Genomic DNA, 16,433 nt, shown 5'->3' with positions numbered 1-16,433 from the left:
TCTGTCTTAGTCTACTGGACTCATTTAAAACTAATGGAACATAAAATCAGTGATCAATAGAGGGGACTTGAGTTATGTGAACAAGATGACATTTTGTCAAATCCATCAAAACCTCTCAAATTTCCCTCAAACAGAAATTATAAGTTGTTTCTCACCTTATCAAAAAGTAGGGTTCCATAGCAGATTCAAAAACATAACAGAGGCTTACATCAAAACCTACGTCTACACCCTTATCCTCTCTCCCTCTTTTCAGTGCTATAGAGACTCTGGCTCTGGGCTGTGGCAGTTTTTTCAGGTCTTGATAGCCAGCTTGAATGTAGCCCTTCAGAAGCAAATGCCTTCCAGGTCTACTACCTGGAATCATGAATGCTATAAAATTTTGAACTGAGAGTAGTTCTGCACTGTTGGTACTGGGAAAAGTTGACTCTGAACTGCCAGGACTGAGCAAGAGAATTGGAACAAAGAGAGTGGGACAGACAGGTCACTAAGACAGGACACTGCTGTGGAAAGCCACGTGGCACTTCCACCAAACCTTAGAGAAAAGCACATAAATAAAGACTTATTTATCTGTGGTAGAAATCTAGACTGGTAAAATGCAAATTGTCCAGAGTGGGAGGAGGCTAAGTGAGATGTTTGGAGATCAAGACACTAAGGATACCATATTTTTTAAAAAAAGCATTCACAAATGAGTGATAGGGAAAATAAAGGGAGAAGAAAACAAAAGTATCAAAGATTATAGGATGATGAAATCTCAAAGACTTTGAACATAAACATAAATCAACAGGAATAATAATAATAGAAGAAATATGAGTTCAGGCATTTATGAATACAGGAAAAAACCATAATCTGCTGTGGCTGAGTAGTCTGAAAGAGAAATGAGAATTGTAAAAGTAGAATTTATGTTTTGCACAGTAAAAATAATAAGCAGATTAGAAAACCTTGAATTTTCAATGGCAAGCCTCACCAAAGAAATACAAAAGAGAATAATAGATTGCAGATCCAAATACACAGAAGTAAAAGACAACTTAATAAAAGAGAAGTAAAAAACAATGAGAATATTAAAAGAAAATATGCTCACGATACAAGCAAAACAGAAGAATTTTGTAGATACATGGAGAAAACCTAAAGATTATCGATCTCCTAGAACATGATAGTGATACGGGCGGTAACCTCCTTTAAGATTCCTTTTCTGATCCCCAACCCCTATGACTGACCTTTGATTTACAAGATCTGGTCAAAACCACCCTTTTGTATTCCAAGGGGAGAGATCCGGATCTGAGCTAATTTGGGCTGTACCAGCCCCCATTCTAATGATCTGCTCAGGTTTCCTAACCCTTACCTGGTGGTTTCGGGCCCTCAAGGAATCAACTTGGGCTCCACCCATAGGCCCCTTCAAGCAAATAAAAGAGCCAAGCTGGAATCATCTCTTGTCAGAGAGTTGAAACATGCAAGCACCATGCTTTGCATCACAGACTCTCTGTCGGCCGCTTTTGGTGTATTTCTTCCTCTATCTAATACCTTTTACTAACTAGACTTTAACCTTACTTCCAAACCCTACAATAAACTTTTTTTTTTTTTAAATCCATCTAGGTTTTCCGGCCTGTAAATTCATTTACAGGGGACTCTCGTGCCGACACTAGAACTCATTTAACTTTGTATCCTTGCGCTGATTCCAAAGGGGTTGCAGGGGAGTTCCATTTGACTCCCTGTACCACAAACTTGCCACTAGACCTCAATTAATCCTAATTTTATTTAGGTATCCCTTAGCTAGATCTCAACATTTGGCTATACCTCATCATATTGACTTAAAATTTTAAAACAAAATCCTATCAGATTATAGTGATTTATCCAAGAAATCATTCATTATAATTAAATAGGATTTATACTAGAGATAGAAGGATGGTTAAAGTTTAGGGAAACAATCAGTAAAACTAATCATATTAAAAACCAAAACATTTAAACCCACACAATCCTCTCAATAGATGCAGAAAATGCCTTTGACAAAGTACAATACTTTTTTATGCTAAAAATACTACAGAGTATAGGCATTTTCAAAAAATATTATCTATCTAAAACCCAAAACAAGAATCAATGCAATTAGAACCCTTTCTAATAAATCTAAAAGTAAAGCAAAGATGACTATTATCACTATTATTTCATAGTTCTATAAATGCAAATAAAATAATTAAAGAGTAGAGAGAACTATCCCTGTTGTCTGATGATATGATGGCTAACTGGGAAAACTTCAGAGAATAAGCAAAGATTCTAGCTGAGATGATTAAGAACCTTAGGAAAGCTGCAGGCTACAAAATAAATACTCAAATTTTTTTCTAAATTAATTACAAAATAAAAGATGCAATAAAAGGGAAATCATATTCCAAATAACTACAAAATTCATGAACTATCTTGGAATCAACTTCCAAAAGCATACAAAAGATTTGTATAGATTCAATTATAAAATATTACTTAAAAAATTAAAACCAAATACCTGCAAGAATATTCAGTACTCATGGCTATGCTATGCCAATGTAATAAAAATGGTAATACTACCAAAATTAATTTGCAATCTTAATTCCACACTCACCAAATTACCAGGAGGATACTTTATACTCAGTAAATAATAACAAAATTCTTTTGGAAAAATAAAAGTTCTAAAATATCAAGTTAAACAATAAAAAGAAGTAAGGAGGAAGGAAGAATAGTATTTCCAGATCTCAAATTATATTGTAACGCAGCAATCGTCAAAAACATCTAGTACTGCTTAAAAAATAGACAGTTCAATGGAAATGGGACTACATAAGGGAGATTCAGAAACAATACAAGTCAGTAATTCAATGTTTCATAAAATGGAAAACATGTTACCTATTTAATAAAAAACTGCTGGAAAAGTGAGAAATCAGTCTGATAAATATTAGACTTAGATCAACACCTTATATCACACTCTATAATGCATTCTAAATGGATATATTATCTTAATAGCATAAAAAAATTAAAAAGAGAAACAGATCATATATTTCTTGCAACTATGCAACTATTTCTTGCAACTATCTTATGCAAATAAAAGGAAATTACAAAAAAAAATAGATAACTTTGATTACTTAAAATTGAAAAGCTTCTCACAGACATTAATATATGTAGGATAAGAAGGGAAGTGATCAAATGAGGAAAAAAATCTTTGCATCAAATTTCTCTGATAAGTGCTTTGTATCAAAACTACACTAAACACGTACATGCACACAGACACACAAATAGCTCATCTTCATTTGATCAATGTTCAAAAAATATGAACAGTTCTGAAAAGAATTATCAAGTACTCACAATCACATGAAAAATGCTCCACATCACTAATAAGAGAAACAAGAAATTAAAAAACTCTTACACTCTGCATGACAAAAAATGGCAACAGTTAATACTAGGGGGTAAGGGTGGGGTGGATTTGTGGGAAAATAGGTAGGTACATGAATACATTTTTGGAGAAGTAAAATGGTATGACCATTTTGGAAAGCAATTTTGAATTATGTAAATAAAGAGCCTAAAATATCCATAGCCTTTGAATTAGAAACTTTATTACTGGGCTTAAACCCCAAAGAAGTTTCTGGTAAGAAAAAAAAAATAATAACAGTACAAAATATTTAGAGCAACACTTTTTGTGACTGTAGATGCTTGTTGACTGCGAAGTGGCTAAACAAATTATGGCACATGAATGTAATGATATATTACTGTGTTGTAAGAAGTGTGTGATAAATATTTAGAAGCATGAAAATATTAATATGAACTGATGCAGAATGAAGTAACCAGAACCACAATATATACAGTAATTACAACAATGTAAATGAAAAGAACAACACATCAAAAAAATCAAATGGGATTTGAATGAAGACATACAAGAATATAGCCCCAACCTTCATGGAAGTAGGAGGTGCATAGAAATTAAACATTATCACTTGTGTTGAATTCCTCCTCTCCCCCGCTTTGTCACAGGGGATGGTTCTCAGGGAGGAAAGAGTGGGGGGAATGATACATAGGATACTATGATTCTGTAAGAAATAGAAAACATCAACAGAAAACTATTTAAAAACAAAACCACGATCAATAGAAAAGGGGTTTTTGGTCTCCAAATTGGTTATCTCCTGAATTGGAGGACAAGTTTGGAAAATCTCAAACTTAAATAAAAATTAGTTTTATGCTGGATAAGTCAGTCATGCAGTAAGTCAATGCTCACCAATTCAGCAAACATAAGCATGATCTAGGTAATAAAGGACTGTAAAAGGCTTTGAAAACACAGAAATAAAAAATTAAAGTCCTTACCCTTGAAAAATGAAGAGTCTACCGAGAGTAGGAAATACAACATGTATACAGTATAAGTAAAATGTATATAATAAAGTAATTTTAAGAAGGAGAAAGTGATGATAATAGGGGAATCAGGAAAGGCCCTGGGTAAGAAAGCAACACGTCAACAGTGAACTGAGAGAAGTTAGGGATTTTGTGAAGTGAAGGTATATAGGAAAACATTCCTGACAGCACAGCTCACTTATACAAAGGCATACAGAAGAAAGAGATGCAATGTCATATATGGAGCGTAGCAAGCAGGCCTGCCTAATGGAGGGTATGAGAAGAGGAATAACATGAAATGTGATTGGAAAAGTACATGAAAGCCAAATGTAGAGAGCTCTAAAAGCAACAGAGGTTTTTGTGCTTTATTCTAGGAGAAATGGCTAATGGTGCAAAACAAATGACTCTAAGTGAAAGAAAACATGATCAATTCTCTGTTCTAGTAATAGTGCAGTTCTGTGGAGGAAAGTCGAGAAGGATGTAGCTTGAGTAGAGAAACCAATCAAAAAGCTACTGAAATAATCTATTTCAGGTGGTGAGGGCCTAAGCTAGGGGAGAGGAAAAAGGGAGGACCCAAAAGATTTTATGGCGGTTTCATTAATAAGAGTTGGCAGTTGTTTGTACATGGAACTAAGGAAGATTCAAAGATGATTTACAAGTACATAAATCTTGGTGCCTAGAAGGAGGTTGATGTCATGAACAGAAAGAGAAAAGTTAGGACTGGGGAGAGTTTGAAGGGGGAAAATAGTAGGTTCTTTTGGAGATCAGTTTTAGATGTCTACTAGATAACAACTTTTATTAGATGGTCTCTTCTAATTCCTGATTGATATTATATGATCAAGGTGGTTACTGCTTCTCATCCAGAAGACACTAATTGATCATGAAAAGTATTGTTACCTAAGTTGTAATCTTGGAAACTATAACTTCACAGGATACAATTTGTAAATATTTGTTAAACAAAAATGGATTGTTAGGATTGCTCTGTTTTTCTAGCAATGACCTAGGAAGACAGTGTTTTGTCTTTAACAACTGTACTGGTAACCTAGGCAGAAATATCTCCAGAGAGAAGAAAAATAAAACACCAGCCTACATTAATTTGCTATGAATATCCTTTTGGAATATCCAATTTCCTTCCTTTCTCTGGTTCTTTCTTTGTTCACTATATTTACTGTCTTTTGCCTTTTTTTTTCTTCAGTAATTAGCACAAAAGCACTTATGCTTACTGATTGACCACATAACTTTGTAATTTATTAATCAGTCTCCTTAGGAAAGTTACCACAGAGGAAGTATCTGAGGGATAGTATCACAGAAGAGAAAAAGCACTGTATTCAGGCAAGTAAACTCTGAGTCTATTTCCTCCTCTGTATACTGTATCAGTCTATAAAAATGATCACTCAGTTCTCTGGTCAGGTAACCTTGCTTTGTTAATTATTATGCTGACTAGCTGATAAGACAATTTCCTGTGAAACTGGACATGAGTATTCCTCTACTGCCTGATCACATGTGGGTGAACTAATAAAGTTTCAGAACCTACTAAGCTGAATACTAGATCCTAGACTAGGGTACCCCCTCCACAAAAGTGCCTTCATTCCATAAGGCACCACTAAAATGAACAACCTTGAAAAATTAAAGTACTTCTGTTCTGTCTAGGGATGTATGATTTGTTACATATTAACAAACATGAGACCTAAAATAAAGATTTCCCCCTCCCTCCCCAATTTATGATTTCATTGGTACTGTGAATTTTTAGTAAGAAAATTTTCTTTACTAAGGAAGACTGGCAGCTGCACTACAATTTATTTATAAAAATTTAAAGTTTAGTAAGTTGTTTGGAGCTCTAAGTCTTGTGATTAGCTAGGGTCACAGAGCTACTATGTGGTAAAAGCAAGTAGTTTTCCTGACTAAAAGATAAGATCTCTATTACATTATGCTGCCTCTTAAAATCTAAACTATTCATATAATTTATTGTATCCCATTTGTTAAATTATCAAAAACAAAAGATCTTTGCAAATATATGAATAGTTTTCTCCAACTAACACTGATAAGCCCATAAAGACTAAAGGGTAGCAGTAGAAATAATAATTGACATTGTGAGTAGGCTATTGATGGCACTTGATGGTTTGTAAACATAATCCCATATGATACTTCTAGCTTTTGTGAAATAACTTACCTCTTGAAAGTTATGTTGGGTGAACTTGTCTGCAATCCTCAAAAGCTCACGGCATGAATGAGTGTCTGCAAAAGCTCTAATGCCTAGGCAGTTGGATGGGTCTAGCTGTCTCTTTAAGAATTCACAGCAGGCTTCCTGGATTTCTGCCAGCTGAAGGAGGCAAGCAGCTGGTAGAAGGGTCTGAACATTGCCCTCTTCCACTGTGATCTGGGAGGTGTATGCAAAGTCAATCAGCAGCTCCATGGCCCTTTCATCAATATCTCTGATCACTACCTCAGTCTGACGGCTCTCTGCTAGTTCTCCTGTAAACATGGCTCGAAAATAGGGACTACAGGCTGACAAAATGACTCGATGGGCGTAAATCTTCTTAGCACCCACAACTAGTACCACATCACACAGTTCTCGGTGCTTCCGTAAAAGGTTGATTACTTCTAAGGTTTGCCGAGGATGCTTGTCGGAGATATAGGGCATGCGAGCAGGCTGGGGAACCCCTTCTGGAAGCTTGTTGGGGTCTCCAAGGGTACAGCGGCTTGTTACATCCATTCCAGTCTCTCCTGGTCGAGTGCTGGTACACCTAAAGGAATAATGTAGAAAAAGACATGAGAATAGATATGTTACTGATTCATCTATTGCCTGATAACTCTGAAGTAGTGTTATGCTGGAACAAAAAGGACTGGTCAGAAATATATTCAGAGAAGCATCTTTTCTGAGAATTCTCAAGTCTAAAAATATTCTGAGAAATCTGGGGAGCCCTGCATAGTATTCACAACTATTAGTTTTGAACAGAGCAAAATTTTTTGCTATCCAATGCCTTCAAATATGAAATAAGGTATTGTCAAAACAACTTTATCAAAATATTTTTATCAAAGAGACAGGCCAAACTATTAAATTTCAGGGTTTGGGGTAGAAGGAAGAGATATCAACCAAATGCAGTCCATTCATATCACTTTATAAAAAAAATGTGGTAAATGATTATTTTTCTCTATAGAGTACTGGCCTATGGACTTTACTCTATGATCTACCTCATCCAAAACACTAGTATTCAATGTTTTTCTAAAAATTTAACAGATTATTCAAATATTTGAAATTTCTCTAAGGCATAGTTTAAGATACCTAATAAAACATGACCAGATCAGAAGAAGAAGCTATTCAAGTGAGATATGGCATAATAAAAAGAAGAAACACTTCTTCCATATAAAAATGAGGTGCAAAATGGTGCAAAAATATCTGAAGGACAAACACTGATTTCTATGTAACAAAATCAAGAGACTAACTTACAAATCAAAATGTCAATTTATCAATTTATAATAGGAAAAATGTCTGGCAAGAAAATAGAAGGGGTATGACATAAAAAAGCTTGGGCAACCAGTAAGGCTAAAAGATGAATTTTTGTTTAGTCTAAAGACATTTCCCTATAGAACATGTACTTATCCTCAATGATATTACCTTGAGATAACTACTAAAAATTCTTTGATGGGGTAAAGAGGAGGGAGTAGTAAATTCCCTCAGATTATAAAATAATCTGAAGGTTGCTTGGCGAGATTAGAATTAGAATAAAGGTAGGTAAATGTTTTTAAGGAGTTGTGTTCCAGTGAGCTATCACAAGAATGATAAAAAATGCTCTTAGTCGCTCTAGGAATATGGCTTTCTAGAATTAAAGTATCTTCATATGACACATTTTAACTTCAGAATCACAGAATTGTAGATTCAGTGCTAGAAGGACCTCACAGTCCATCTAGTTCAAGCCTCATTTTATAGATGAGGAAACTGAGGCCCAGGGAAGTTAAATTATTTGTCCAAGGCCACACAGGTAAGTCTTCTGATTCCAGAACTACTGTATCGCCATGGTTATCCTTTTTCTAGACTATCTAAAAACCCCCAAAAGAAAGACTGTAAGCTGTAATAAGATATTTTTAAACCCTGACGCTCTCTGATGCTCTCTCTGATCCTCTCTAATGCCAGGGACTCAGTCATAGCGCTTAAAGAATGCTTAAATTTGGAAAAAAAAAAAAAAAAAAAAAAAAAATTTTTTTCAATGGCAGAATATTTTCATCAAAAAGCCTGAGAGGCATAAAGAATATATATATATTCCTTCTGACTAACATTGATGATTATTGAAAAACATTTGACTCAGTAGAACAAAAGCAGTTTTTAAAGCTTTCCTCAAACTATGTCTCAGAGACATGTTAAAATTATACGGTTTTCTAGCTTGGATGGCTGAGGAAGAGACAAGTCTATTTAATGACCCACTGAGAATTTATACCAAAGCAGAAAAGAAACTCTGTTTACTTAAGATGCTCATCAGTTTCATGAAGAAAAATCCTACAGAGTTCAAATAAGAAAGTATTCTTATATATAAATGTGTTTTGCATATGGTACTACATTCATTGCATCAAGTCCCTGAACACTGTAAAACATTTTCAGGGAAATCTATAAAAATTAGTAAAGATTAAATTAATCACCCACATTGTAAGAAAAAAAGTGGATTATGACATATAGCTGGGCAAGCAGTCCCTCGAGTCAGTCAGCAACTATATAAAACATTTATATTTTATAAACAGACAAAGAACTGGGCCCACAATGGAATAATTGGATAGCATTTGGTAAACTAGCTGGTGTTTTCAATTTGTGATGTAAAATAAAAGCTCATGCTTTCCCAATGATGATATGTGACTCTGAGTTATGGGAAGACCATAATCTAAGAAGAATTAAAATTACAAATGGTCCACAGGAAAACAGAAAGATGCATAATAGCTTTCAGGAAGCATTCACCAATAATTTGTGTGTACAAGAAGTAGCATAAGGGACATTATTAAGGCCATAGAAGGTAGTATGGTATCACAAAATGAACTTTGAATTTACAAGTAAGAAGACCTGGTTCAAATTCCAGTTCTGTGGTAAGCAGTTACGAAGTGCATGACCTAAGGTAACTTTCTGACTTTCTGTTTCTCCAATGTGAAATGAGGAGATGACTTTTCCTGGACAACACTTAAGATCCCTTCTGCTTAAAATTTATGACTTGTGATTTTATGTATGGCTAGGAAGAGAAATGGGTTAATCCTATAGAAAAAGTAACTGAAGGGCAGCCCAAGGCTACACTGGCACTTTGAGATAATAAAAGAACAAGAATAATAATAACAATTCAAAATTATAAAGTACTTTCAGTTTACAAAGTTGCATATTCTTGAAATGTAAAATGAGACATTTTTGAACAGGGCCAATGTAAGAATCTTTGGCTTAAGTATGTTTATTTTATATGAAGGTTTTATTTTTATTGCTCATGGGAGAGGATATGGAGAGATAATAAATGCATGTACTAGATAAAATCCAAAACAAAAATTTTGGAAGTGTTCTGTGAAACAGGCAGGAAAAGGAATAATGCATGGTAGAGGATTGGACTTAGAATTAGCAATTTTAATTTGAACTTATTACTTAAACTATGTGACCTTAAGTTATATAAGTTCTTTGAGATTCAATTTCATGATTTGCAAAATGGGAATATTTTTTATTTCACCTGTTTCAAAAGGATATCATAAGGCTCAAATGATTTTAAAGCATTATTCAATATCCATCATCACTAATGTATTATCTCTATTTTATAAAAACAAAAACAAAAACAACTGACTCAGAGGAGTTGACTAACCTGTCCATGGTTACAATATTATTAAGAATTTGAATCAATATTTGAACCCAGGGGAATCTTGACTACAAGTCCAGCAGAGTTTGTAGAAAGGCATGAAAAAACATCACATAAGATGAAAAAAATGATAGAAAAACCATGAAGAAACCATTATGTACAGCAACAGAGATATCACCGGTCAATTTAAATACTCAGTAAAAAACTAGGGGACATAATGGAAGTATAGTTTCTACCTTAAAGTGATTTTAATGTTACAAATGTCTACACTGGATCTTTTTTATTTATTTATTTGTTTTATAGAAATACTTCTTAATATTTAAAGCTAAACAGTGGAGTTCAAACTACATAGAATTCTATTGACCTGTTAAGAATAATAATTGCTTATACCCAGAAATGCAATGGTTAAAAAATAACAAAACTGTTAAAGGATAATTTTGCTCACCCACATAAAACAAGCAAATGATTTTTTAAATCACATTGCTATCAGTGCTGCAGTTACTCTACAACTTAAAAGTAAAGAAAAGCAATTTTAACACATTCCAAGTTAAATTTTAATTTACATCTAATTTACAAATGTAAAAGATTTAGTGCTATAAAGTGTGTGTGTGTGTATATGTGCGCGTACATGTGTGTATGTTTATGACTATCAAATCATTCCTTTCAGTGCTCTTCTAGGCCATCATTCCTGTTCATTTTTGATTTTATGATGGACAAATGTAGGTTCCTCTTATCCTTCATTCTTAAAACCCTTGTCCCCTTGTCCTATGCTCATATCTTGCAAAAATCCAACCCTGGGTTATCCATACCCCTTCCTTACTGCATCTCACAACTCTTGGGTTCTACTCAAGTTGCTAAAAAGTAGTAAATGAAAAAGTCACACATTTATACATATTGGATCTATTGCATATTTATGATACCCATTTCAAATTGGGCTCTACTCCTTGATTCTTCGATGTTAGGATTCTTACCAGGTACTTATGTACTTATGCACTGAGTTCAAATCTTTAAAGGAGTTTACACCTTTAAAGGAGTTCGCTCATTGGTTCACACATTAGACTTCACACCTTTAAGAGAGCATACTTTTAAGGAACTCCCACAAGCCCATTCTCTGGGAGGATATAAAAGCCCACTCTCTGGGAGTCAGGGGGGAGTCAAGAGAACTTCAGGGAAGCTCGAGGAGATTCAGAGCCAGGATTCAGTGGATTCAGAAGTCCAGGAGATTCACAACTCTAAAGAAAAAGCCTGCTCATGGACTTCTGGGAGATTCACAACTAGGTTTGACTTCTGGGAAACCCACAATCCCACACTTTTGGAGGCAGAGTAAGACTTCATTCCCATGTCTATCTTTGTGCTGGTTAGAGACAATGGGGAAGACGAGAGGCTGGAGACACGGGGACAAGAGCTCTTGGGAACCAAAGAGAGAGAGAGAGAGAGAGAGTGAGAGAGGCCTCTAATAAAGCTAGCCAAACCCCAAGTAAAGGAGATAAGATTTGAAGGAGAAAATAAAAGATCTGGAGATAAGATCTGGAAAGACACAGTAAAGGACTTTAACTCCTGGCTGCATTTTGGGATTATTGGAACTGAATTGAAACTAAGGCTGCCTCCAGAAGCCCCCCAAGAAACCTGCCTCCAAGAGAACGATTGCGATTTCGAGAAAAGAGAACATTATACTTCAGCACACTCCAACAGTGTATATTCTAAACCTTCTCTTCTTGCAGCCCTCTTTCCACTTCTTAAAAAAGGATGTTACCACATTCTTTTATTAAGGAAAGGAATCATACAGACTAATTTCTATTCTCTATATTGTTTCTTGAAATACTGATTATCACTCATCTTTTCTTTTTTCCACGTACTTTTCAACAAGGTTAATTCTTTTTATTTGTATCCTTGACTCTTCCTTTCTGACTCTTTCTGAGTGTCTGTCGTCATCTAGTCTTCAATTTTTTCCTCCTGTCTACAAATATATGTTCTTATTCTTAATAAACCTTTATGATGGGTGAAATCTAAAATGATTGAAAAAACAGAACACCTGAGTATAACAATTTATTATAAGCCACTGCATACAAATTGGAACCAGGACTCATCAGTTTAGCACTTGACACTGAAGATGGGGTGGTGTGGGGGAAAACAGATAATAACAGATTTTTATCTATTAAAAGAAAATAATTAACAGGTTATAAACCAGGATACAAGATTAAGTAATCTGATTTCTAACTGGAGGAAAGATTATGAACTTCTCAAATTGGGAAGGGAAGAGTGAGCAGATGAAATTCCCTGAAATCAGAAAATGAGATGTCCCACTCTTCCCAAGTGTGTGTATTCAATCAGCCATTGACTGACCGATACACAGCCAGTTTTCAGATAAGACAAAAAAGTTGCTTGAGATGCGTAAGTGTGAAAAAACTCAATCAAACATCAATCTTTGGATCTGACTGATTCTGGTTAGCATACCTAGGTCCTTAGTTAAGGGTCTATAACCAATATGTAGAAGTGGTCTAGCTTCCTAGCTACACAGAGGGCTAGGTTCAAATAATGCAGAAAAGATTTCTCCCAATTCACATAAATGAACAGTTTATTCCCAAGACAGAAATTGGCCTAGATTCATAATAGAATAGAAAGGGAGCTGAGTTAGATGGAGTTAGAGTGGTTCATTTAATTCCCACATTCCTTTACTTCACACATCCTCCTCAGGTTATCATTCCACATAGTTATCTCATTTTCCACAGTCTATCTAATAGAAACATTTGCCTCCACTTGCCTTTGTTTGCATCCTTTGATGTTTAATACAGTTTACTTACTTTACTTAGCAAAGAGCAGATGCTCGAAATTATGACGTATTTCCTGTCAACCTGTTATTGGCTGAATTCATGAAGTACACGGAGGAACTTTTGATTTTACTTTTGGCACTTAGCTGTTTTTAAAGGTTTTGTCCAGGGATAAACCATCTCTAGTTACATTTAACAAATTCAATGATATGTACTTGTTATTACTTTTATTACTAACTCCAAAATTGTTTCTTAGATTGTTTTTTCCCCTTGTTTGTTTTTTTTGTTACAGTGAAACAGAGCACCTCAGTCCTCTAAGCAATTTTTCTAAGACTAAAAGTTGCAGGAAAAATGCTGTTCTCCTTGGTGATTAAGAAAATCTAGAATTTCTGATATAGTTGTTTTCTGGATTTTTTGTTACCTTTAATTGAGCAAGGATGTGTCAAATTTTTTTAACTTCACATATTAAAATAATTCTGTAAAGTTGATTCTGCCATGATGGTGTCTGACATCTGTAATCATGATATTCCTTGATAGCTACACAAATAATGCTATGTGCAGGTCTCAAAATGTTTTAATACTATCAAATATAGCATATTTCAATGAATGAATGTATTCATTCACATTTGTTCTAGAAAATGCCAATAAGTTTCTCAATCACAACTAGAAACCAAGGTGTACCCATTTATTAGGGAATATCTGAACAAACTGAAGAATATGAATGTAATAGAATGTCACTGGACTAGAAGAAATGATGGCACAGTTTTAGAGGAACCTAGGAAAGACATTTATGAACTAGTGCAGAGTGTCAAGTGAATAGAACTAGGGAAACAGCTTATCCAAGGTGGGAAAAAAAAACATACTAAAGATAAACTATTTTGAACGATTTGAGGAATTATGATGACATTAATAATAAAACTCAACAGTATGGCACAGCAGTAAAAAAGAGCACAAATAATCTTAGTCTACCTTGAGAAGAATAGCTTCTGGGAATGAGATGAAAATTTTGCTGTATTATGCCCTGGTCAGAAATAACTAGAGTATTATGTTCAGTTTTGAGAGCTACATTTTAGGAATCACTTATGTTGGAAAACATTGAGAAAAAGGTAACCATGATAGTGACAACTCTTGAGTTTATGCAATATCTGGATTATCTGAACATCACTGAGAATATAGAAGAGAAGACTTACAGAGGACATAATACCTATGTTCAAGTATGTGAAACCTTAACATGTGGAAAGGGAATCACACTTGTTTTGCTTAATAGGCAAGTCTAACAATCAAATGAGTTAATGAAAAGTACCTTGCAAACCCTGAACTACTATGTAAATGCTAGGATGATTATTATTGTTTGTTTGCTTTTTAAGGCAGCATGGAGAATGCTGGACTTGTAGTCAATAAACTGCTATTGGTCCATAAGTAATTTATTCAACTTCTCTGGGAATCAGTTTCTCCATGAAAAAGCAAATTAAGAGAACAAAGGATAGTCTATCTGTCAGATCTGTGCAGAAGGAAGGAATTTATGGCCAAAGAAGAACTAGAATACATTACAAAATGCAAAATGGATAATTTTGATTATGCTAAATTAAAAAAGTTTTGTACAAACAAAACCATTGCAGCCAAGATTAGAAGGAAAGCAGAAAACAGAAAATTTTACACCCAGTGTTTCTATAAAGGTTTCATTTCCAAAATATATAGAGAATTGACTTAAATTTATAAGAATACAAGCCATTCTCCATTTGATAAGTGATCAACAGATATGAACAGATAATTTTCAGAAGAAGAAATTAACAAAAAAATGCTTTAAATCACTATTGATTAAAGAAATTCAAATTAAGACAACTCTAAGATATTAGATATTTCAGACTGACTAAGATGACAGGAAAAGATAATGGTAAAATATTGGAGGGATTGTGGGGAAACTGGGACATTTATAAATTGTTGGTGAAGTTGTGAATTGATCCAACCATTTTGGATAGCAATTTGGAATGTTCAAAGGGCTATCAAACTGTGTATACTCTTTGATCCAGCAGTTTCTTTCCTGGGCCATACCCCAAAGAGATCATAAAAAAGGGAAAAGGACCCACATGTGCAAAAATGTTTATAACAGCCTTTTTTATAGTGGCAAGGAACTGGAAACTGCATGCTCATTAGTTGGAGAATGGCTGAATAAGTTATGGCATATGAATGTCATAAAATATTAATGTTCTATAAAACATGATCAGCAGGATGATTTCAGAGAAGCCTGGAGAGACTTATATGAACTGATGCTATGTGAAGTGAGTAGAATCAGGAGAACATAGTATACAGCAAGAACAAGATTATGTGATGGTCAATTGTGATGGACTTGACTCTTTTCAACAATGAAGTGATTCAGGGCAATTCTAATAGACTTTTGATGGAGAGAGCCATCTGCATCCAGAGAGGCCAATATAGATACATAAATATAGTTTTTTCACATTTTTTGTTGCTGCATGTTTGCCTTTTTTTCCCCCCTCTCTCCCTCTTTTGATCTGATTTTTCTTGTACAGCTTGTTAAATATGGAGATATGTTTAGGAAAAAAAAAACAAAAATGTGATGGTTAAATGGGGATAATAATACTTGTTCTGCCTTTCTCATGTAGCACTTTTATGAGAAAAGCACTCTACTGATTAATTAAAGTATTTATGAACTAGTATTACTGGCAGTTAAATTGTGTGATACGCTAGGCCTATGGTCAGGAAGACCTGAGTTCAAATCTAGCCTTAGCTAACTTACTGAATGTGACCCTGGTAAAATCACTTAATCTATTTCAATTTCTTCATCCATACTCCATATAAAATGGAGTTAATAATAACATCTAACTTCCAGAGTTATTGTAAGGATAAAATGAGATATTGGTTAAGTGCTTTACAAACCTTAAATCTATAAAAATACCAATAATTTTTACTATTCCCCAGAGGGGATAGGATAAGGACCAATGAATAGACATTGCAAAAAAGCATATTTATACAATATCAGATAGAACTTCCTAACTATTGCATTACCCCAAAGCACCCCTAGATGATCACTTGTCAAAAATGATGTAATGTGTAGTCTACTTCAGATTTGGGTGAATCAGATGAGCCTCTGATTTCCCTTCCAATTCTGAGATTCTTTTGTCGGACTTCTTTAGTCAATTCTGTCTTCAATCCATTCAAATACAATAATCTCCCTAAAAATTTAGATTATACCATTTTCCTGATTCAATTTTATATTTTACATTGTTAAGGAAGTCCTATGTTATCTATTAGGTGGAGTTCATTTTCTATCTGAAATTGGTAAACATTGGCAAATGCATTTAAATTAGTTAAAAAGGAATTAAAGTAAAAATTTGCCAGCAAAATAAAAACAGAGTTGTTGTAAAATACAAGAAAACATTTGGTTTGTGAAATTTAAGGAAAACATCTGTTTTGGGAAACTTTTACTATAATAAAATACGAATCCATAACCCAGTGCCTTAAACATAAATACTTAGTGTGTGTTAAATTTTCAATCCCAAATATT

General features: G+C 34.3%; 1 protein-coding gene across 1 annotated transcript in view; it reads right to left on the bottom strand.

Moving 5' to 3' along the window:
* The window catches only part of KLHL20 (kelch like family member 20), a 62,582-nt gene that overhangs the window by 36,680 nt on the left and 9,469 nt on the right, over positions 1 to 16,433 (bottom strand). Inside the window, exon 3 of the mRNA XM_074308377.1 lies at positions 6,503 to 7,076. Within this exon, the coding sequence (XP_074164478.1) occupies positions 6,503 to 7,076 (574 nt within the window). The remainder of the gene's footprint in view (positions 1 to 6,502; positions 7,077 to 16,433) is intronic.

Source organism: Sminthopsis crassicaudata, chromosome 4 (assembly GCF_048593235.1).
Source record: "Sminthopsis crassicaudata isolate SCR6 chromosome 4, ASM4859323v1, whole genome shotgun sequence".
Lineage (NCBI taxonomy): Eukaryota > Metazoa > Chordata > Mammalia > Dasyuromorphia > Dasyuridae > Sminthopsis > Sminthopsis crassicaudata.
Note: the sequence above shows the minus strand (reverse complement) of the source record. Positions and strands in the feature narration are given on the sequence as shown.